Below are 22,128 nucleotides of genomic sequence, written 5' to 3'. Positions count from 1 at the left end.
CCTCAGGTGACTCCCATACACCCCTCATCGGTGTCAGCCAGAAATTCCGCATGAGCCAGCCGAGCCTGCTTCGACCTTGAGGAACCATGACACCGGGAGGGCGTTGGGGAGTGGATTGCAGCCTCAACTCCCACGAAAACTCCAGGCACTGACGTCGACCTACACAAGCAGCAGTCGATGCAGATACCGCATGCGACACCAGTGTCGGGAGGTCTCACCGCAGGCTGAGGGCCATGTGGGACTGAGCCAAGAGGCATGGTAGGCATAAGCACCTCCTTCGGTAATGCACTCTCCAGTCACATGCTCAAGGAGCAAGACCTGGTTGCACACACATGAAGGATGACATCAGGAAAAATCGAGGCATCGGTAATGAGAAAGGCTACCTGAACTATGACGCTGAGGAGTGGGCCGCAGCCTCCCTCTATCGACGTTGACACTGGCATTGAAAACCGGTGCAACATGCAGCACCGGCGTCACAGGCCTCAGCACAGGCTAAACACCGTGCAGGGCTAAGTGGAGGAGCATGGCAAACACAAGCACCCTCAACACCAATGCAATCTATCGGCCAGCAGCTCAGGGAGCAAGGAATCTTGTCCCAATGATTAGAGACCCATGCAGGGGCAGCTGCTGGATGTCATGCTGGCATCAATGCCTCGGTGCCCCAGAATCTCTGGCACCGTGTATTAAAGGAGATCAATGTCAATACTTCTACTAACGCAGGCATCCACGATCCTCGGTACAGACGAGGAGGATGCTGAAGTTCCACCAGTTGATGCTGATTCAATTGATGCCGAACCACTGACATCACCAACACCAAAGACTCCGATGCAGACTCAGATGCCATGGCAGTGCCCAAAAACAGTCCAAAAGCATCATAAATGGAGCTGAAGTGACTGGGAACTTTCAAACGAAAACGGAAAGACTCAATGGGGTTTAAGTGTAAACTCCCACTAAAAACCCAGGTCAGGAATATTCATACTGCTAACCGTACTTTGATCCCACATATATCTATATCTATATATATATATATATCACCTGCACCAACTACAAAATCTTTCTCCAAATACTGAAAAGATGATTCTGACCAGAGTGGTCTGTGCCATGATAAAGTCATGACTGGACTACTGTGCACAGCCAACGGAGGGGATCGTTAGATGCCTGGAGTCCTCTGCTAAGGATAAGTGAAAGAACTTTATATGTTTATGCTGGTAGCAAAGTGTTACTAAGTTATATTACTACAGAGGGTTGATATGTGACAGTGGGTCTGTTTGGGTAGAAGTGTATCAAGGTCTGGTTGGGTTTAGTATGGGAGGAGGAGCTGCCCGTATGTTTGGGTGTAGTTTCTGTTGTGTATTAGTCTTCCTGTGGTGATTGGGTTTTGTTAGTGAGTTTTTTAGATCAATTGGTTTTCCTCACATAAGTGTGAGTTTTTTTTACTTTGATCTGTTTTTCTCCTGTTTCCTCCTTACATTGGGACCTATGATATTACTCTACTCCTATTATATATAGGGCTATGATAAACATTGTTGATGTTCACCCTGTTAGGAGCTTTGAGGTTCCCTTTTAAGAAATTTGAATTCTTTGAATTCTCCAATCACTGTGAGAGAGATACACATAGTGTATAATATATTTTCAAACTGTTGTCAGGTGGACTACTGTAATGCCATGTACAATGGTCAAGCCAAAAAGGAGTTTGCACCAGCATGGATGCTAGAAGGCTAGAACCACCACTTACCCTTCTGCAAAAACTGCACTCGCTACCAGTAATTTAGCGGGACAAATTTAAAACTCTATCTTTGATTTTCAGGGTCCTCAGACAAATGAACTCTTAAAGACTCTCTAATTCAGGAAGCAGGTAAAAGCCTGGCTATTTCCCCCAAGCTTTTAATCCATGTGGTGACTAACTATCCACTCACTCCTCACCTGCGCTGCCTTCCTGCTCACCCTGCAACTTAGACCAGATGCTCATAACTTATTCAAATGTACATATAATGTAGCTTCAGTTTAGCCACCCATCTATTTATCCCAATGAATTGTACTTGTCCCATTTACGTATCAACTGCACGCCCCTTATATCTAAGTTATTTGAACGTTCTAATACATGTCTATTAAGGTGTTTCATCTATATTGTGTTGACATCCTGAGTATCATATCTATGTTATATGAATGTTCTTCTATGTTGCCTATTATATTATCATTCAGATTCTGCTGCTATTTATCGTCTCTCTCATATGATTGTTTTACAGCCTTGTTAAATATTTATATTTATGACTAAGATGCAACTAGACATCTCCAAGTTTACCTCATTGACTGTATTTATGCCCATATTTGGTCATTTTACTATTGTTATGCTGTTAACAAAAGTATAGGTTTTTACCACCTGTACACCACCTTGGGTGAATCTCCTCACAAAGGCAGTCTAGAAACATAGTAACAAAGAACAGCATGGTTTATATAGTCTATCCAGCAAGGTGGCTAGAGTCCTATCTGCCATTCTGTGCAAACAAGCAGGTTGCCTCTTTTATGCCTTTATTGCATAAAAGAGGCAACCTCCATGCAGGTTACACCCTTCTATGTCACCTGTTTCACTTTGATCCCAATAAATAAATCAATCCCATTCAAGAAATGCATAAATAAATGAATACTTTAAAATTATCCTTTTTTGGAGAAGAACCTCCTGTAAGCACTTTGATTTGATAACAATCATAGAAGGCATGCAATCAAATTAAAAGGTTTTTGGAAAGACAAGATGTGGGGGCCTGTCAAGAACCTATGCTAATCCCCAACATCTAGAGGATTTTTTTTTTTAAGTTAACATCTGCTTTGAGCATAATGCCAATTGGAGGGCTCTATAAAACATTTTTTTGCAGAAAACAAAGTCATCAATATTCTTGTAGAATTAAATAGTTTTATGAGCAGCTGTTTGAGCCTAACAGCTAAGCTGCAACTGAACTGTGATTAATAGAAGCAACATACTCCAAGGCTTCTTGTTTCTCCTTGCGTTTTTCCTCTTTCAGCTTCAGCTTCTCAGCCTTCTCTCTCTCTTCTTTTTCCTTTCTCTCCTTTTTTTCTCTCTCCTTCTGTCCTTTCTCTTCATCTTTCTTCTTCTTTGCCTCCTCCTTGGCACGCTCCTTTGCAGCTTTCACCTCTTCTTTTAGCTTCTCTCTCTCTTCCCTTTCAGCTTTTAGTTTTAAGCGTTTGTCTTCACGCTCCTGCTCCTAGTTGCCACAGAAACAAGACATTGATAGATGACCTTCATGCAGTTTAGTGTGGAGAAAATTCTAACAAAAATTTAATTCAAAGGCAGTAGCAAAGGGAAACAATCTCAAAAACAACCAAAGTTACAGAATTAGATATGACCGATTCATGCATAATTATATGGACCCATCAGATCTCATTCCATGTCATATAAAATGAAGAACAGTACCAAACATAACAGCCCCCAGGAGGCTGATGGAGAACTGGTTTTTAAGCAATGAGAGAATACTATTGTTTCCTATGTATATTTTTGACATCTCAAACAGTACCTAAAGCACAGCTTTCTTTTAATAAAATTCCTCAAACCTGCTTCAAGTCCTGTTTAAACATGCAGCCAAGAGGGTTCTGTTGACTTTTCAGTCAGCCAGCATGTGAGAACAGCTATAGTCTGCTGCGCTTACAGCAAGTCTCAATTTAAGCAAGTCCTTTAGACTGCTCTGCTACACTAGCACTAAACACAACTCAGACGTCAGTCGTAGTGATAGGGTGGACCGGACTGGTGGAGGGGTAGCATTGTATATTAACAAGAGCCTTGACTCAGATAGATTACAAATTCAGCAGGACACAAATCACACCTTTGAATCATTGTGGATTGAAATTCCATGTATAGAAGGGAAAAGGACGGTGATAGGAGTGTACTACCATCCACCTCGCCAGGATGAGCAGGTAGACGCAGAAATGATAAAAGAAATCAGAGATGCAAACAAAATGGGCAATGTGATAATAATGGGCGACTTCAATTATCCAAATATAGACTGGGTAAATGTAACATGAGGACACGCTAGAGAGGTACAATTCCTTGATGAAATCAAGGACAGCTTTATGGAGCAGATGGTGCAGGAGCCGACGAGAGAAGGAAAAATTCTACACTTGGTCCTTAGTGGAGCGCATGATCTGGTGGGGGATGTTATGGTACTGGGGCCGCTTGATAACAATGATCATAATATGATCAGTTTTGATATCAACCTTGAAGTAACTATACACAGGAAGTCAAATACGTTAGCGTTTAACTTTAAAAAAGGAGACTATGATAAAATGAGAACGGTAAAAAAAAAAAAAAAAAAACTTAGGGGGGCAACTGAGAGGGTAAAAACTGTACAACAGCCATGGACGCTGCTCAAAAATACCATCCTGGAGGCCCAGGCCAAACATATTCCGCGAATTACAAAAGAAAGGCGGAAGTCCAAAAGACAGCCGGCATGGTTGAAAAGTGAGGTGAAGGAAGCTATTAGGGCTAAAAGAAACGACTTCAGAAAATGGAAGAAGGAACCGTCTGAAAATAACAAGCAGCAGCATAAGGAGTGTCAAAGCAAATGCAAGGCGCAGATAAAGAAGGCCAAGAGGGATTACGAAAGAAAGATAGCATTAGAGGCAAAAAAAACATAGCAAACATTTTTTGCGGTATATTAAAAGCAGGAAGCTGGCAAAAGAATCGGTTGGGCCGCTGGATGACCGAGGGATAAAAGGGGCGATCAAAGAAGATAAAGATGAAGCGGAGAGACTGGATGAATTCTTTGCTTTGGTCTTCACCGAGGAAGATTTGGGTGGGATACCGGTGTCGGAAATGATATTTCAAGCGGACGAGTCGGAGAAACTTACTGACTTCACGGTAAACCTGGAGGACGTAATGGGGCAGTTCAGCAAACTGAAGAGTAGCAAATCTCCTGGACCGGATGGTATTCATCCTAGAGTACTGATAGAACTGAAAAATGAGCTTGCGGAGCTACTGTTAGTGATATGCAATTTATCCTTAAAATTAAGCGTGGTACCGGAAGATTGGAGGGTGGCCAATGTGGCGTTGATTTTTAAAAAAGGTTCCAGGGGAGATCCGGGAAATTATAGTCCGGTGAGTCTGACGTCGGTGCCGGGGAAAATGGTAGAGGCTATTATCAAAAACAAAATTACAGAGCACATCCAAGGACATGGATTACTGAAACCAGTCAGCACGGCTTTTGTGTGGGGAAATCTTGCCTGACCAATTTACTTCAATTCTTTGAAGGAGTAAACAAACATTTGGACAAAGGGGAGCCTGTTGATATCGTGTATCTGGATTTTCAAAAGACGTTTGATAAGGTACCTCATGAAAGGCTACAGAGGAAATTGGAGGGTCATGGGATAGGAGGAAATGTCCTATTGTGGATTAAAAACTGGTTGGAGGATAGGAAACAGAGAGTGGGGTTAAATGGGCAGTATTCACAATGGAGAAGGGTAGTTAGTGGGGTTCCTCAGGGGTCTGTGCTAGGACCGCTGCTTTTTAATATATTTATAAATGAATTAGAGATGGGAGTAACTAGCGAGGTAATTAAATTTGCTGATGACAAGTTATTCAAAGTGGTTAACTCGCAACAGGATTGTGAAAAATTACAGAAGGACCTTACGAGACTGGGAGACTGGGCGGCTAAATGGCAGATGACGTTTAATGTGAGCAAGTGCAAGGTGATGCATGTGGGAAAAAAGAACCCGAATTATAGCTACGTCATGCAAGGTTCCACGTTAGGAGTTACAGAACAAGAAAGGGATCTGGGTGTCGTCGTTGATAATACACTGAAACCTTCTGCTCAGTGTGCTGCTGCGGCTAGGAAAGCGAATAGAATGTTGGGTATTATTAGGAAAGGTATGGAAAACAGGTGTGAGGATGTTATAATGCTGTTGTTTCGCTCCATGGTGCGACCGCACCTTCAGTATTGTGTTCAATTCTGGTCGCCGCATCTCAAGAAAGATATAGTAGAATTGGAAAAGGTGCAGCGAAGGGCAACTAAAATAACAGCGGGGATGGGACGACTTCCCTATGAAGAAAGACTAAGGAGGCTAGGGCTTTTCAGCTTGGAGAAGAGACGGCTGAGGGGAGACATGATAGAGGTATATAAAATAATGAGTGGAGTGAAACAGGTGGATGTGAAGCGTCTGTTCACGCTTTCCAAAAATACTAAGACTAGGGAGCATGCGATGAAACTACAGTGTAGTAAATTTAAAACAAATCGGAGAAAAATTTTCTTCACCCAACGCATAATTAAACTCTGGCATTTGTTGCCGGAGAACGTGAAGGCGGATAGCTTAGCAGAGTTTAAAAAGGGGTTAGACGGTTTCCTAAAGGACAAGTCCATAAACCACTACTAAATGGACTTGGGAAAAATCCACAATTCCAGGAATAACATGTATAGAATGTTTGTACGTTTGGGAAGCTTGCCAGGTGCCCTTGGCCTGGATTGGCCGCTGTCGTGGACAGGATGCTGGGCTCAACGGACCCTTGGTCTTTTCCCAGTGTGGCATTATTTATGTACTTATGTCATCAGTCCACTCCCATTATTGAACTTAGACATCTTTATAAGACTGAGTTATCTGAAAGACAATGTGGGCTGGCCCATTGGCTGTGCTGTGTATACTGCCTAGTGGAAGATCTAGGTTCGATTCCTGGGTTAGGTCTTCCACTCCTAAGCTGGCCAGGGACGCTGTGGATACAGTGCTCCTCTTAAAGTTGTAAAAGTCTCCCAGTCAATGCACAATGGTGCCACCTATTAGCTGATTTAGGGTTCATGATTCAAGCTTCAAATTCCAGAAGGAATCCTAGTGCAGTTAAGTCTGTTACTGGGCTAGATGAGCTGGCAAGGTATGAGAGAAAAATCCCTGGGTAGCTGCAAATAAAGATTAATAGCATGAAATCCCAGTCCTTGTTTTTAGATGGAAGCCCAAAACATTTTTTTTTTTGGGGGGGGGGGGGGGGGGGGGTAAATCTGTTGTGCTCCCTGCTTTGCACTCCTCAAACTCTCAGTGTTACTATTTTCTCTTTTCCTTCATAGTTGGGAGTTCTTTTCCTTTTTCATTTGATTTTATTTGCGCTTTGATTTTATGAAAGGCAGTATATTAAATGACAATAAGCTAAACTACTATACATATATTTCTGGCAAACCATTTTGATACTCAAAAACATTTATGGGTGATAATAAATTTCTAAAATAAAATATGCCTGAACAATGTCAAACAATATAAGCTACCCAGAACTAAAATAAATGTGTATGTGTCAAACACACATAGGCACCCTTATCTCAATCAGTGCACCATCATGAATGTCCTTCTAAAGAATGCTCTATCAATTTCATAGCATAAATTGTTCATAAAATATTCATAAAGTTACTTAACTTGTTGGCAAAATATTAAACAGCTATAAAGTACAATGAAAGGGTGTACAAATATAATGTAAGAATAATCCAAAGCGCCCCAACTAGGATCCAGGTTTTGTGAAACCTGGATCCTAGTTGGGGCGCTTTGGATTATTCTTACATTATATTTGGACACCCTTTCATCATACCTTACAGCTGTTTGATATTTCGCCAACAAGCTAAGTAACTTTATGAAATTTCTAAGCTATATGCTATGAAATTGATGGCGCATTCTTCATATGGACATTCATGATGGTGCGATGACAAAGATAAAGGTGCCTATGGGGCTCATTTTCAAAGCACTTAGCCTTCCAAAATTCCATAGGTTTCTATGGAACTTTGGAAGGCGAAGTGCTTTGAAAATATGCCTATGTGTGTGTTTGATGGAGCACTTATTTCTGAGCACTTTGATCACAATTTATTTTAGTTCTAGATAGTTTATACTGAAATCATTTTGATGTCATTTTAGTGAGCACTATGAACATAAACATATTAAATATTTGAAGCATTATTCTACATATTCAAATTTCCTCACATGCTAATAGTTGATTGACTATCTGGAAAGGAAGGAGAAATTAGGTTTTACTTGCTAATTTTCTTTACTTGAATTCCAACCAGACTAGTCCATAACTTGTACCTTATGCCTCTCCACCATCAGGTAGAGACATATACGAGTCAGTCCTGTGTGCTTTGCCCCATAAGGGCACCATGCAGCCTTAAGAGCTCAGTATTTCAAATAGCCAAGAAATAACATATGCTAGAATTAACCTCTCTCAAATTAATAAATAAATAAATAAATACATAAATAAATAAATAAAAAAGAGAGAGATTTATTCTAAAACTTCTTTGAAATGGTTGTAAACATGAACTACCTATGTACGGTAATTCAGCAAGAAACAGCCAAATGAACGTCATGCCAGCATAATTGAGTGAGATGCTGCATTGGTCTGGAGGAATTCAAGGAAAGAAAATTAGCAGATAAGATTTATTTCTCTTTCCTGATTCCCACCAGACCAGTCCAGAACCTGTATGATGTAGCAAAGCAATCTTTAAGATGGATGGGAATGTGATAACCCCTGCATTGAGCATTTCTGTTCAAAAACAGCTTCTGATCTTTCCAACACATCCATAATAACATAGTAACATATAGCAAATGACGGCAGATAAAGACCTGAACGGTCCGTAACAGTTAGCAAAAGTATGCAGAGAAGCCAAGGCTGGCACTTTGTATGCATCAGTTGGTGCAAAAGCAGGACTTTCTGCCCATGACATTGTAATGGCTCTAGCAGAGTGAACCCTCAACTCTTTAGAAGGATACTTCCCTTTCAGAACTACACTGAATACCATCCTTGAGCCAGCAAGAAATAGTAGCCTTATAGGCTGCTTCCCCTTTCCTCTTACCAGCAACAAATAATCTAGCAGAGAACCTGAATTCATTAGTTACCTTCAAGTATCTGATAACAGCACGATGGATGTCTAATAAATGTAAAGTTTTAAAGTTATCTCCACACTGCTCTCTTCAAAAAGGAGGAAGAACGGGTGGGTTCATATGAAAAGGAGAAACAAATGTTGGAATAAAAGGAAGAAACAGTCCTGACAAATTCCTACATCAGTGAAATCAAAGAAAAGGATCCTTATAAGACAGCCTGTAACTCCAACTTTATGTGCTGAAGCCATGGCCAGAAGAAAGATGGGTCCTGAGTGTTAGAATTTAAGTGTCACTCTCTTTAAAGGTTCAAAAAAAAGGAGCAGTCAAAGCATTAAGTACCAGATTTAGATTCCAGCCCAGACATGTGGAATGCAACAGAGATTTGCAACTCCTTTGAGAAAACGTACTATATCTAGATGGACAACTAAGGAAGATTTCTCTAATCTACCATGAAAATACACCAAGGCAGTAACATGATCTTTCAAGCAATTTTGAGCCAAGCCTTTTTGAAATCATGCTGATGAAACTCTAAAATGTGCCACAAAGAGGAAAGATTTGTTGGCCAGAATACCATCACTCAAAAGTATGCCACTCTGGAATATGCTACATTAGTAGATCTTTTCCTAGTCTGTAACAAGTCACTTATTCAGAGTAACCCTTCCTTTTTAACCTTAATCAAGCTGTAAGACAAAAAGGAAAAGGATTTTCCATGACCATTGGACCCTGAATGGGAAGGTTCTCTTCACCTTTATCAATAGTCTACTATTGGTATAACTGAGGAAGCTCTGCACTGCATGACATAGTGGGTTGGTTTGGTGGGGGAGAGAGGTAGAATATATGTTTTGCATTCAGGGATTGTTGATACTGGTTTGTGCTGTTGCTGGAGTGTATGGAATGTTACATGTGTTTGTGAGGGATCTTGGGGTGATAGTATCTGAGGATCTGAAGGCGACGAAACAGTGTGACAAGGCGGTGAGAAGAGAACAAGCAAGGATAGGCTGTAACGCTGCCCGTGCAAGATTAACCCCTTGAGAAAGCCCAGTTGAGCGAAACAGGCACCTGTCAAAGGGGATATGTCTGCACTGGATCAATTAAGCTAAGTTATGCTTTATTTAGATAGAATAAGCACAGCCTGCGAAAATGTTTAAAGCTCAATCCTAGCAGAGGAGTGTACAGTACAATATAAGTTGAGACAGAGTGAAGTGTAGGCCCCTCCTATATATTAAGTAATAGTATCAGAAAAAAGAAAAAAAAGTAAATATAAAGTAGTCATAAGAAAAAGGAGGTGGCTGGGAAGGTCTATGATTATATTTGTCATGATAGAGGGGCGCGCCATTATTGGTGGTAAGGAGAGAGAAAGAAAGAACCCCCACGACTGTATGAGACTTCCCGATCAAGTAGTGCTGGTACACAAGAAGTTTTCCACCTATTAAAGCAAGATATAGCCTAGAAATAAGCAGTGGATTTTCTCAAGTACATCTTAATAATGGTTTATGAACTCATTACCTTCTGCAGGAATTTCCTTTTCCTCTAGGGGTTCCCTCAGGAAGCCTGTCCTTGAAACATGACCACCCTGCTCCAATAGCACTGTGACTAAACTGACTGGGAATCCCAGTCATACATGCATTTCAAGTGTTTCTTCTTGCCAAATTCTGAGAACCAACAGCCAAATATGCAGAAAGGAGGGGCCAGGAAAATTATAGTGGAGGAGTAGCCTAATGGTTAGTACAGCAGCCTAAAAACTTGGGTTCAATTCCCACTGCAGCTCCTTATGACTCTAGGCAAGTCACTTAACCCTCCATTGCCTCAGGTACAAAATAAGTACCTGTATATAATATGTAAATTGCTCTGACCACCATAGAAAGGTGATCAAATCCCATCCCCTTTCCCTAGTTTGAGTTAATCTCATTAAAGCATTGTGAAACAGTAAAATAAATTCAAGAATGAATGAAGACTCTCCCTCAGTGAGCCACTGAAGTCTGACATACGTACCCCACCTCCTTGAGAGGGAATACCTTGATGACACTGCTGTGAAATGGTCAACATGCTATGTCCCAAAATATCTTCTTAGTTGTCACAGGCAAAATGGCCACCATTCCTGCACTTTTGAGGAAACTGCACAAGAGAGAGTGCATCACAGAAAATGATCCTAGGTCTGTAAAATATAGAGCTCTTGATCCTGTGTACCTGGCACCGAAACTGCAGGACCACAGCAGGGGTTTGGCAAGCAGTACAGTGCCTTGCTGAGGTTCTGCAAGCCCCACAACCTGAGCAACACTTTGCTTGCTTCACCAGTGCTTTCATATCAACCAGAATAAAATTTATGGCCCTCTGAGCCAAACTGGCTTTAGAAAAGGAGTGTCTCCATGCCAACAACAAAAACAGTAAGGAAATTTAAAAAACAAACAAACAAACAACTAAGAGTATGCTGCTCCCACTGTGATACAGCAATACACAGTGTACAAGCTCCTGCAAGGCAAACCACCATCACATAACACAATTTTCCCACCTGCCTTGTTCAGTGCTGGTCTTAGTAAAACTGCCTTTGTTTACTGCATTTTCTTAAATTAAGCTGGTTAGGAGCAGGGATAAAGGAGCGTAACAGAGAGAAGGAGAGGGGGAAGGAACTCAAGATGCCTGAGAAATTCCCCTAATTTTTTAAAATTTAAAAAATCCTTGTTCAACTAGATACCAAGTCTCCAACTGGACAAGGAGCAAACTCCTGATTCATTAGGAGCTGGATGGTATACTGTTCACTGGACACAGAGAAAATACTAAGCACTTCAGAAACCTAGAAAAATAAAGGCAGATAAAGACCATATGGCCTATCCAGTTTGCTCATTCATTTCTTGAATTCATAGGTTTTTTTTTATTCCACCACCTCCACCAGGAGGTTGTCCCACAAATTCAACACCTTTCTGTGAAAAAGTATTTCCTCATGTTATTTCCACATCTGTCTCCTTTCATCTTCATCCTATGTCCCCTCATTCCAGAATTGAAAGACTCACCTCCTGTGCATTTATGCCATGTAGGTATTTAAATGTCTTTATCATATCTCCCCTCTCCCACCTTTCTTCTAAAGCATACTTTGTCACCATATGCTTTATGATGAAGACCACCGACTATTTTAGTACCCACCCTCTGGACCTACTCTATCTTGTTTATATCTTTTTGAATATGAGGTATCCAGAATTGTACACAATATTCTAAATGAGATCACACCAGGGTCTTATACAAGGGTATCATCACCACATTTTTCCTGCTGACCATTCATCTCCCTATATATGCTGTCCTTATGAGGTAAAGCACACAGAATTCTTATCTCTGTCTCTATCAGCTGGTGGTCAGACATAACCCATAGGTTCTGAACTGGTCTGGTGCAAAAGAAAAGGAAGCAATTCTTTTTATGTCCAAAAAAAAAAAAAAAAAAAAGGAAAATGGAATAAGTAAACAACACTTCTAGTCAAAGGAAAGTACTTTACCCTCTGCTTTTTCTTTTCAGTGGAACATTTGTTGATTTTCTCTGGTAACTGGAAATACAAAGTTTATGCATGAATTGTGTGGTAAACTCATTAAATTTATGCCTAGACAATGACAGATATGCTTTAGAAACCAGGGTTCAAATCTCACTATTTCCACCAATATTCCTTGTGACTTTTAGTGTACTTGAAAATTGTTGTAAACTGTCTTGGTAATTATAGACATGTTTCATATACCCTACCCTCTGAGAACCCTTAGCTATGCGGGAACCTCAGAAGCTACTTCTTCACTATCCCCACACGCCTGCAAAACGGCTGCTATTCCTGCGTTGTGCTAAGAGAAGCACTGGTAGCCACCTCCAGAGTAGAGAGTTGCATGGGGATAGAAATCCAACCAGCCCTGCTCGCCCCTGTGGGGAACCTAACCTGCCCCCGCTGTTAAGTAAACTCCTCCATCCCAGCCCTCTCAGCCCCTGCCACACTGCATTTTGCCCCCCCCCCCCCCCCCACCAAGAGAGAGATCTGTATTAAATATTTATTTTTATTATTTTGACTTATGAAAACCACTTATCCATGCTCAAAACAGAATATTCCATTTGTACAAAAGAGATGAGGTGAAGATGTGATTCCTTGTGCCCCAATGAAAGGAGAGTTTAATTTTACTTCCAATCTTTATAACACCAGGCTTCCCAAGGCAGATAACAGTTAAAATTAACCCATCAGCAAACAGGATATCCTCACTGAAATTGGGCCATGTATTACTGTATTATATAGAACAGTCTAGAAAAAAGAGCACAAACCACAGCCTTTATTAGTGTAGTTTCTATCAGCAATAATTTTTGAAGCTGTTTTAGTGATATTCGGTTTTTACTTTGTGACTAATAAAAAAGGCCCGTTACTGACACATATGAAACGGGCGCTAGCAAGGTTTTCCTTGGAGTGTGTATGTTTGACAGTGTGTGTGAGAGTGACTGTGTGAGAGACAGAGAGTGAATGTGTGTGGCTGCGAGTGTGTGTGAGAGATTGAGAGTGTGTGCGAGTGCGTATGTGAACCACAGTGAGTGTGAGAGTGTTTCACACAGATACAGTGTGTGTGAGACAGAGTGTGAGAGAGTATGTGTGTGATACACAGACTCTCTGTGAGATCGAATGTAAGAGTGACTGTGTGACACATAGTGAATGTGATACATAGCGTGTGTTGTAGACAGTGTATGAGAGAGAGAGAGAGAGAGAGATATTGTGTGTGTGACAGATACCTCCCCCCCTCCTTCTCTGTGTTCGCAGGACCTCCTCCCCCTGCCTCTCCCGCTCTGAGGTCACAGGACCCCTCCCCCTCTGGTCTGTCTCCCCCCCCCCTCCTCCTCTCATGTCTCTGGATACCCCCTCCCTCCTTCATCTGTGCTCTCAGGACCCCCTCCCCCCTCCATCTGTGGTCTTAGGACCCCTTCCAGCCCTCATCCTCCCCCTCCCCCCTCTCAGGTCTCTGGACCCCCTCCCCTGTGGTCTCAGGACCCCTTTCCGCCTATGTGATCTCAGGCCATGCCCCTCCACCCCCCCCCCCCCCCAGGGTGCCACTGCTCCTTCCCCCCCCCCCCCCCCCCGAGTTTGCCGCAAGGTGTGTTTCATTATATAGGATGGGAATGAAGGGGTTAAAACTTTAGCCTGTATTGGTTTGAGAATGCTAACACGCGTGCTTTCTCTCAATCCTTGGCTATATAATGAAGCTTCACTTTGTCTCTAAACATAAATTGCAGAATGGAAAACATCATTGTTCTTTTTGTTATTGTTGAATGTATCTTTTTTCTGGATTCCACTGTCTGCCATAACTGTTGCTTAGCTTTGGGCTACAGTGGAGACAGCTGTGCAGGACCCCACTCTTCCAACCCCCTCCCCATATTTCTTCAAAAACAAAAACAAAAAAAAAACCCCTGCAAAAATGCTTTTAAAAAGGACGCGGGGCACCGCAGGCAGCCATCGGCTGTCAGCTGTGCATCCGCTCCTCCTCTCACGTCGCTGCGCTCCTCCGGGGTTTGTAGGATCGTTATCACAGCTAATAAATTATCTGCGTCCAAGATTCCCCAAACAGAACTATCTGCACACAGACTTCTCAGCACTCGGTCTAGGGGGCGGGAACCTTGGATTAGAACCTATACAGTTCTTCCGAAAGAAAGGAATGCGACTGGAAAAGCAAGCTGGAATATATATATATTAGATTTATTATAGTATATCAGATAAGAAAATATAGGTAATGTATACAAAATATAGACACTCTGGTAAAGCTTTGGCTGAATACAAAATTACTGGCTGATAAAAATTACACTCATACGTCACACTACTAAACACTAGTTCTTACTGGTTACCAGATAAAATTACACCACTGATAAGTCACACTATGTTACGAGGTAGTACAGTTATTAGCAGCTCCTCCTGATCACAAGTATGACGTCACCAGCCTTCTGCTCAGGTAATTACCACTAACTAGCCCCAGACTAATAGGAAATAAATCACCGTGTTTCTCACCAGGCTGACCTCAGGGTCATCTTCCGGGAATGCACGGGACACTTCACAGACTCAAGCTGAGATTGCAGCGAGTCTTAGTCAGAGCTAGGACTGGAACTCTGCAGCAGACAGGGAGAGAGCACAGGTCACTCATTGCAGGTAGCTGAACCACACAGTACTTTCCGCCAGATACACAGTTCATCAGTTGGTGGACCTTATTAGGTCTCACTGGTCTTCTTTCCACCTCCACCATCTTCCAAGGCTTCCCAACTAACTTCCTTCTTGTTCCCGCTCTTCCCAGTACCTCTTGGTCCGGTGGTTGCAGGAACCAATCTGGATCTTCCTCGGCTCACTGCATGGCAAGAACAGCCCGTTGTTCTTGACCTTCAAGTTGTTACATTTTGGTATGCATTTTCTGTTTCTCACCCGCCTTGCTGGAGCCAGCCTCTCAGGGAGATAAGGGGGGCCTGGTTTGCCCACAGCATGTCCTTGGTTTTGAGCTTCTGCTGTAATTTTCCACAAGCTGCCAAGCTGTTTCTTGCTGACACAGAGATGTGCAGGTCAGAGGTTGATGCAGCCATCTTGTTGTAACCGGATGTCATAGGCTTGTATAGGCCAAGACCAGCAAGGTGAGACACACAGGGAAATACTCCTACAGGTTCTACTCCTGGGGCAGTGACGTGAGAGGTGACAGGAGGAGCGGATGCACAGCTGACAGCCGATGGCTGCCTGCGGTGCCCCCCCTTTCTTTTTAAAAGCTTTTTTGTAGGGTTTTTTTGTTTGTTTTTGTACCGTTCGCAGCTGACGGACGGGAGCGGCAGCAACCTGTGGTGGAGGGTTGAGCAGTGGCTGTGGCGACCTTGGGGGGGGGGGGAGGGTGGTAGCGTAGCCAACCTGGGGGGGGGGGGTGTAGGGATGAGGGGCGGCAACTTTGGGGGGAGGGCATGGCGAAGGGCGGATAGTGCACCTCCAACGTTCCAATGGGACGTCATCTCTCTGTATAAAACGCACCTCCAACGTGTCAAAGAGGGTGAGCGATGCAATTCGGTGAGTGTCATTGCTTTGCCCTCGACGTCATCACGTTCCGACGCGAGGGCGGGGCAGACATTCATGGGCAAAAAGCGATATACACAACTACATCATGATCTTCCGGTTTCAGGCTGCCTTCCGGCTTCATTAGAACGTTGGAGGTGCGTTTTATATAGAGAGATATTTATGGGAAGCTTTCAAATAAATTAAAAAGCTGTCAAATACGATTTAAAAAAAAACAAAAAAAAACAACCTTTTGTCCTCCACCTTTTAAGGCACTGCCTACCAACTGGAACAGTTTTTGACTTTTTACAGATGGACCACGCATAGGCAGTCCCTTATTTCTAAAAATCTTCTGCTATCGTTTTCAATAGCGTTTGTTATTGTTTTGGGTGAACCAGTGTGAACGGCAATCTCCACCTATTGGCTTCAACCCATTGGGCTAGATAGCCTTGTACTGTCTCCTGTTCTCAATCTAACCTCCTTGTTCCATTTTTTCCCTCCTCCCTGTACCCACATTCTGCATCCTCGCCACCGCTTATTTAAAATGGCTGCTGAGACTTCCGCAGGAGCCACCATAAACTAAGCAGTGCTGCACTTCCAATGCGATAGCTAGAGCTGGTGCAGCTGCAGCTCACTGTCTGCCCCCACCTCCCCAAAATAGTGGTCATTTGCCCCAGATAGCTGCTCTGAGTAAAAGAGAGAAATCAGACTTATCCCTGCTGACTGTTCCCACTCTCTCTGCACCTTGCCTAACTCTGGCAAGGTAAGGGGAATGGGACTCGATATACCGCTTTTCTACAGTTTTTACAACCACATCCAAAGCGATCTATCTGGGGCAACGGAGGGTTAAGTGACTTTACCCAGAGTCAAAAGGAGCTGCAGCGGGAATCGATCCCAGTTCCCCAGGACCAAAGTCTGCTGCATTAACCGCTAGGCTACTCCTCCACTCCTGTTCACTGGCCCCACTTTAACTGTGCAGTTCCATCCATTTCAGCTTTTACTGTTTTTTTTAAAATTTTATTTCAGTCATTGAGTCTGACTAATGAAACAAAACTGGGGGGGGGGGGGGGGGGGGGGGGGGAGGACGAATTTAGGAGTCAGATCGGAACACCTGTAAGGAAAGGCTGAAGTGGCAAGGACTCGTCAGCATGGAGAAGAGATGGCTAAGGGGAGATATGACAGAGGATCTATAAACTACTGAGTGGAGTGGAACAGGTAGACGTGAATCGCTTGTTTACTCTTTCCAAAAATACTAGGACTAGAGGGCATGCAATAAAGCTAAGTAATAGTAAATTTAAAAACAAACTGGAGAAAATATTTCTTCACTAAACATGTAATTAAACACTGAAATTTGTTGCCAAAGAATGTGGTAAAAGCAGTTAGTTTAGCAGGGTTTAAAAAAGGTTTGGCTAATTTCCTAAAAGAAAAATCCATAAACCATTAAGATGGACTTGGGAAAATCCACTGCTTATTTCTAGGATAAGCAGCATAAAATGTTTTACTATTCTGTGACCTTGCCAGATACTTGTGACCTGGACTGGCCACTGTTGAAGGGAAAAAAAAAAGGGGGGGGGAACCCCCAGGTTCACTATTAGATCAAACCCAAATATCAAAAAGTGACCAAGTGGGTAATAAGATAAGTCTATATGCTGATGTTTTATTGTTCTTGATGATGTCTCCTATTACTACCTTACCTAACTTGATTTCTGAATTGACAACATATTCTCAGGTCTCCGGATTTAAGACCAATATCAGTAAGACAGAAGCACTTAATATTAATATAGATGAGCCCATGAGGCTGTGGTTGCAGTACTCCTTTCCTTTTAGATGAATGTCTCGTGAATTGAAATATCTAGGGGTTGGTAGCGAAATTACTCCCAATTACATGAAGCTAATTATCCCAGACTTTTTTTTAAGCTATTCGCAAGGATGGAGAGATGGAAGAGCCACACATTGACTTGGTTTGATAGAATTACTTCTATTAAGATGAATGTTCTGCCCAGGCTACTATATCTCACAGAATTTTATTTAGAGCTTCTGAGTGTGGTGGGCTGGGAGACCCTGAATTGTGGAACTATTAAAGGGCTGCACAAGCTACATCTGCTAAGGTAAAATTATGTATCATACCTGATCATTTTCTTTCCATTAATCATAGCTGATCAATCCATAGACTGGTGGGTTGTGTCCATCTACCAGCAGGTGGAGATAGAGAGCAATCCTTTTGCCTCCCTATATGTGGTCATGTGCTGCCGGAAACTCCTCAGTATGTCGATATCAAAGCTCCATCCGCAGGACTCAGCACTTAGAGAATTACACCCACAAAGGGACACTCTGCCCAGCTCACCACTGCCGAAACGGGGGAGGGGAATTAACCCAGCTCATCCCCACACAAGTGGGGGAGGGGAATCCGTCCAGCTCATCCCCGCGGAGCGGGGGAGGGACACCACACCCGCCGATGCGGGGGGATCTGGCTTATCCTGCAACCGCAACCGCGGGAGGAGCTGACTGACCCTAACACCGCCGAAGCGGGAGGGGTACAAAGCTGCCCTACAGCCGCACGAAGCGGGAGGGAGTGCCGGCAGAATTTAAGTCTCAATCCAGCCCCGTAAAACGGAGGGGAGAGGAATGCAGCAGCTCACTGTAACACAAACTCGTCTCAACTCTTGAAGAATCCAAGTGAAATGAAGAATCCAAGTGAAAAAACTTGAACACGAAGTCCTCCTGAAGTAACTGAAGACTAAACTTGAACCTAAAATTCAACCAGAATATAAACAGTACAGATATCTGGGAGGGGCTATGGATTGATCAGCTATGATTAATGGAAAGAAAATTATCAGGTATGATACATAATTTTACCTTCCATATCATCATGCTGATCAATCCATAGACTGGTGGGATGTACCGAAGCAGTACTCACCCAGGGCGGGACATTGAAATCCCTGACCTCAACACTGAAGCTCCAAACCGGGCCTCCGCCCGAGCAGCCACAGTCAAGCGGTAATGCTTGGAGAATGTATGGGCCGATGCCCAAGTTGCCGCCTTGCATATCTCTGCCAAAGAGACGGACCCGGCCTCTGCCATCGAGGCCGCCTGAGCTCTAGTGGAGTGAGCCTTCAGCTGGATAGGCAGCACCTTCCCCGCGGCCACATAAGCCGCTGCAATGGCTTCCTTGACCCATCTTGCCACTGTAGGCTTAGCAGCCTGCAGACCCTTACGAGGACCTGCAAACAGGACAAACAGATGATCCGATTTCCGGAAATCATTGGTCACTTCCAAGTATCTGATGATAACTCGTCTCACATCCAGATATTTGAGAGCAGAGAATTCCTCTGGATAGTCCTCCCTACGAAAGGAAGGGAGACAGAGCTGCTGATTCACATGGAAGCGAGAAACAATCTTGGGCAGGAAGGAAGGCACTGTGCGAATAGTCACTCCTGCCTCAGTGAACTGCAGAAAAGGCTCTCGACATGAGAGTGCCTGGAGCTCGGAAACTCTTCTGGCTGAAGTGATAGCCACCAAAAAGACTGCTTTCAACGTCAGGTCTTTCAGAGATGCCCTCGACAAGGGTTCAAAAGGCGGCTTCTGCAAAGCTCTTAGTACCAGGTTGAGATTCCACGCAGGCACCACAGAGTGCCGAGGAGGGCGCAGGTGATTAACTCCCTTGAGAAAGCGCACCACATCTGGCTGCAAAGCCAGGGAAGCACCCTTCAGGCGGCCCCTGAAGCAAGCCAGAGCCGCTACCTGGACTTTAAGGGAACTGAGCGACAGGCCTTTCTCCAGACCTTCTTGCAGGAACGCCAACACTGAAGAAATTGGAGCAGTGAAGGGAGAAAGTGCGCCCGCTTCACACCACGCTGCAAAGGTACGCCAAACCCTGGCGTAAGCCGTAGAAGTAGAGCGCTTCCTCGCTCTCAGCATAGTGGCGATGACCTTGTCTGAGAAGCCCTTCGTTCTCAGACGCTGCCGCTCAATAGCCAGGCCGTAAGACCAAAGGGGGAGGGATCCTCCATCACCACGGGACCCTGATGTAACAGGCCCTGCTCCACTGGCAGCCGCAGAGGATCGTCGACTGAGAGCCTGATCAAGTCCGCATACCAGGGACGTCTGGGCCAATCCGGACCCACCAGGATTATCCGGCCTGGATGCTTTGCCACCCGGTCTAGCACCCTGCCCAACATGGGCCAGGGCGGGAACACATAGAGAAGCTCTTGTGTCGGCCACTGTTGGAGAAGAGCATCTACTCCCAGGGATTGAGGGTCCCGTCCTCTGCTGAAAAAGCGCGGCACTTGGCAATTGGCCGATGACGCCATCAGATCTAGGCTCGGCTGGCCCCAGCGCTTCGTGATGTCCAAGAACGCCTGAGCAGATAGCTGCCACTCTCCGGGCTCCAAGGTATGGCAACTGAGAAAGTCCGCCTTGACATTCATGACTCCGGCAATGTGGGCCGCTGACAGCTGTTCCAGGTTCGCTTCCGCCCACTGGCATAGATTCATGGCCTCCTTGGCTAGAGGGGCGCTCTTGGTACCTCCCTGGCGGTTGACATAGGCCACAGCCGTGGCATTGTCCGACAGGACCCGTACCGGCTTCAACACAGGAAGGCCGCGATGACCACCATTACTTTGGAAAAGGTCCGCGGAGCAGTAGCCAACCCAAACGGGAGGGCTCTGAACTGGAAGTGTCGGCCCAGGACTGCAAAACGCAGAAAGCGTTGATGAGGAGGCCAGATGGGAATATGCAAGTACGCTTCCTTGATGTCCAAGGATGCCAGGTACTCCCCTGCCTTCACTGCCGCTATAACAGAGCGGAGAGTCTCCATGCGAAAGTGCCGCACTTTCAAGGCCCGATTGACCCCTTTGAGGTCGAGGATAGGCCGGACAGAACCTCCTTTCTTTGGTACCACAAAGTAAATGGAGTAACGCCCCTTGCCAAGCTGACTTTCTGGCACCGGAACGACCGCACCCAGGCGGATCAGATTGTCCAAAGTCTGCTGCACTGCCACAGCTTTGACCGGAGACTTGCAGGGAGAGAGTACAAACCCGTCTCTTAAGGGTCGGCAGAACTCTAGCTTGTAGCCGTCTCTGATGACTTCCAGCACCCAAGCATCTGAAGTTATTGTGGTCCACTCGCCCCGAAACGAGGACAGCCGTCCTCCAATCTGCACTGGGGCGTGGACCAAGGCCCCGTCATTGGGTACGAGACCCTGGGGGAGGACTGGAGGGAGCACCTCCGGGACGGCGGTCTCTGCGAAAGGAATGCTGCTTGGGGGAGAAGTTCCTCTTGAAGGAAGAGGGGGCAGAGGAGCCCGACCTGCCCGGGCGGTACCGACGGGCTTCCTGAAACCGTCCTCTGGAGGTACCGGGGCGAGTACTAGCCCGAGCCCTGACCTCTGGTAACTTCTTGCCCTTAGACGTGCCGAGATCGGTCACGATTTTGTCCAGCTCGACCCCAAAGAGCAGCTTGCCTTTAAAAGGCAATCTAGCCAGGCGGGATTTAGAGGCGTGGTCAGCAGACCAATGCTTCAGCCAAAGCCACCGCCGCGCAGAGATTGTCTGAGCCATGCCTTTAGCTGAGGCCCTCAAGACATCATACAGCAAGTCTGCCAAATAGGCTAAGCCCGATTCCAGGGCCGGCCAATCAGCCCTCAAGGAATGATCCGAGGGAGAAGCCCGCTGCACCATAGTCAGGCACACCCTGGCCACATAGGAGCCGCAAACTGAGGCCTGCAAACTTAAAGCAGCCACCTCCAATCTTCTGTCTTGGGCGTCCTTTAGGGCCGTGCCACCTTCCACCGGCAACGCCGTTTTCTTAGTCACCGCAGTGATTAAAGAATCCACGGTAGGCCACAGATAGGCCTCACGTTCACTTTCAGGCAAAGGATAGAGGCGGGACATAGCCCTAGCCATTTTAAGGCTCACTTCCAGGACATCCCATTGAGCCGAAATTAAGGTGTGCATGGCATCATGCATGTGGAAGGTTCTAGGCGGGCGCTTCGTCCCCAGCATAATGGCAGAGCCAACAGGGGCTGAGGGAGAGACGTCCTCCGGAGAGGAAATCTTCAAAATGCCCATGGCCTGCACTAACAGGTTGGGCAAATCCTCTGAGCTAAAGAGCCGCGCTGCAGAGGGGTCATCCGCTCCATCCGAGCGGGGATCCGTCTCCTCCAAGGAATCCGCAAAGGACCGTTGGGAGAACTCAGATACGCTGCCCTCATCTACATCGGAGGAGACAAAGTCCTCCAAGGCCTGGGAATCAACCCGAGGGCGTTTACCTCCGG

The 22,128-nt window shown here is 44.9% G+C and overlaps 1 protein-coding gene across 1 annotated transcript in view; it reads right to left on the bottom strand.

Annotated features, from left to right (window-relative positions):
- The window catches only part of CHAF1A (chromatin assembly factor 1 subunit A), a 177,695-nt gene that overhangs the window by 120,345 nt on the left and 35,222 nt on the right, over window positions 1–22,128 (bottom strand). The window contains exons 4-5 of the mRNA XM_030219408.1: window positions 12,327–12,374; window positions 2,977–3,218 (exon numbers count right to left, since the gene is read on the bottom strand). Of these exons, the coding sequence (XP_030075268.1) occupies window positions 2,977–3,218; window positions 12,327–12,374 (290 nt within the window). The remainder of the gene's footprint in view (window positions 1–2,976; window positions 3,219–12,326; window positions 12,375–22,128) is intronic.

This window comes from Microcaecilia unicolor, chromosome 11, assembly GCF_901765095.1.
Source record: "Microcaecilia unicolor chromosome 11, aMicUni1.1, whole genome shotgun sequence".
Taxonomy (NCBI): Eukaryota; Metazoa; Chordata; class Amphibia; order Gymnophiona; family Siphonopidae; genus Microcaecilia; species Microcaecilia unicolor.
Note: the sequence above shows the minus strand (reverse complement) of the source record. Positions and strands in the feature narration are given on the sequence as shown.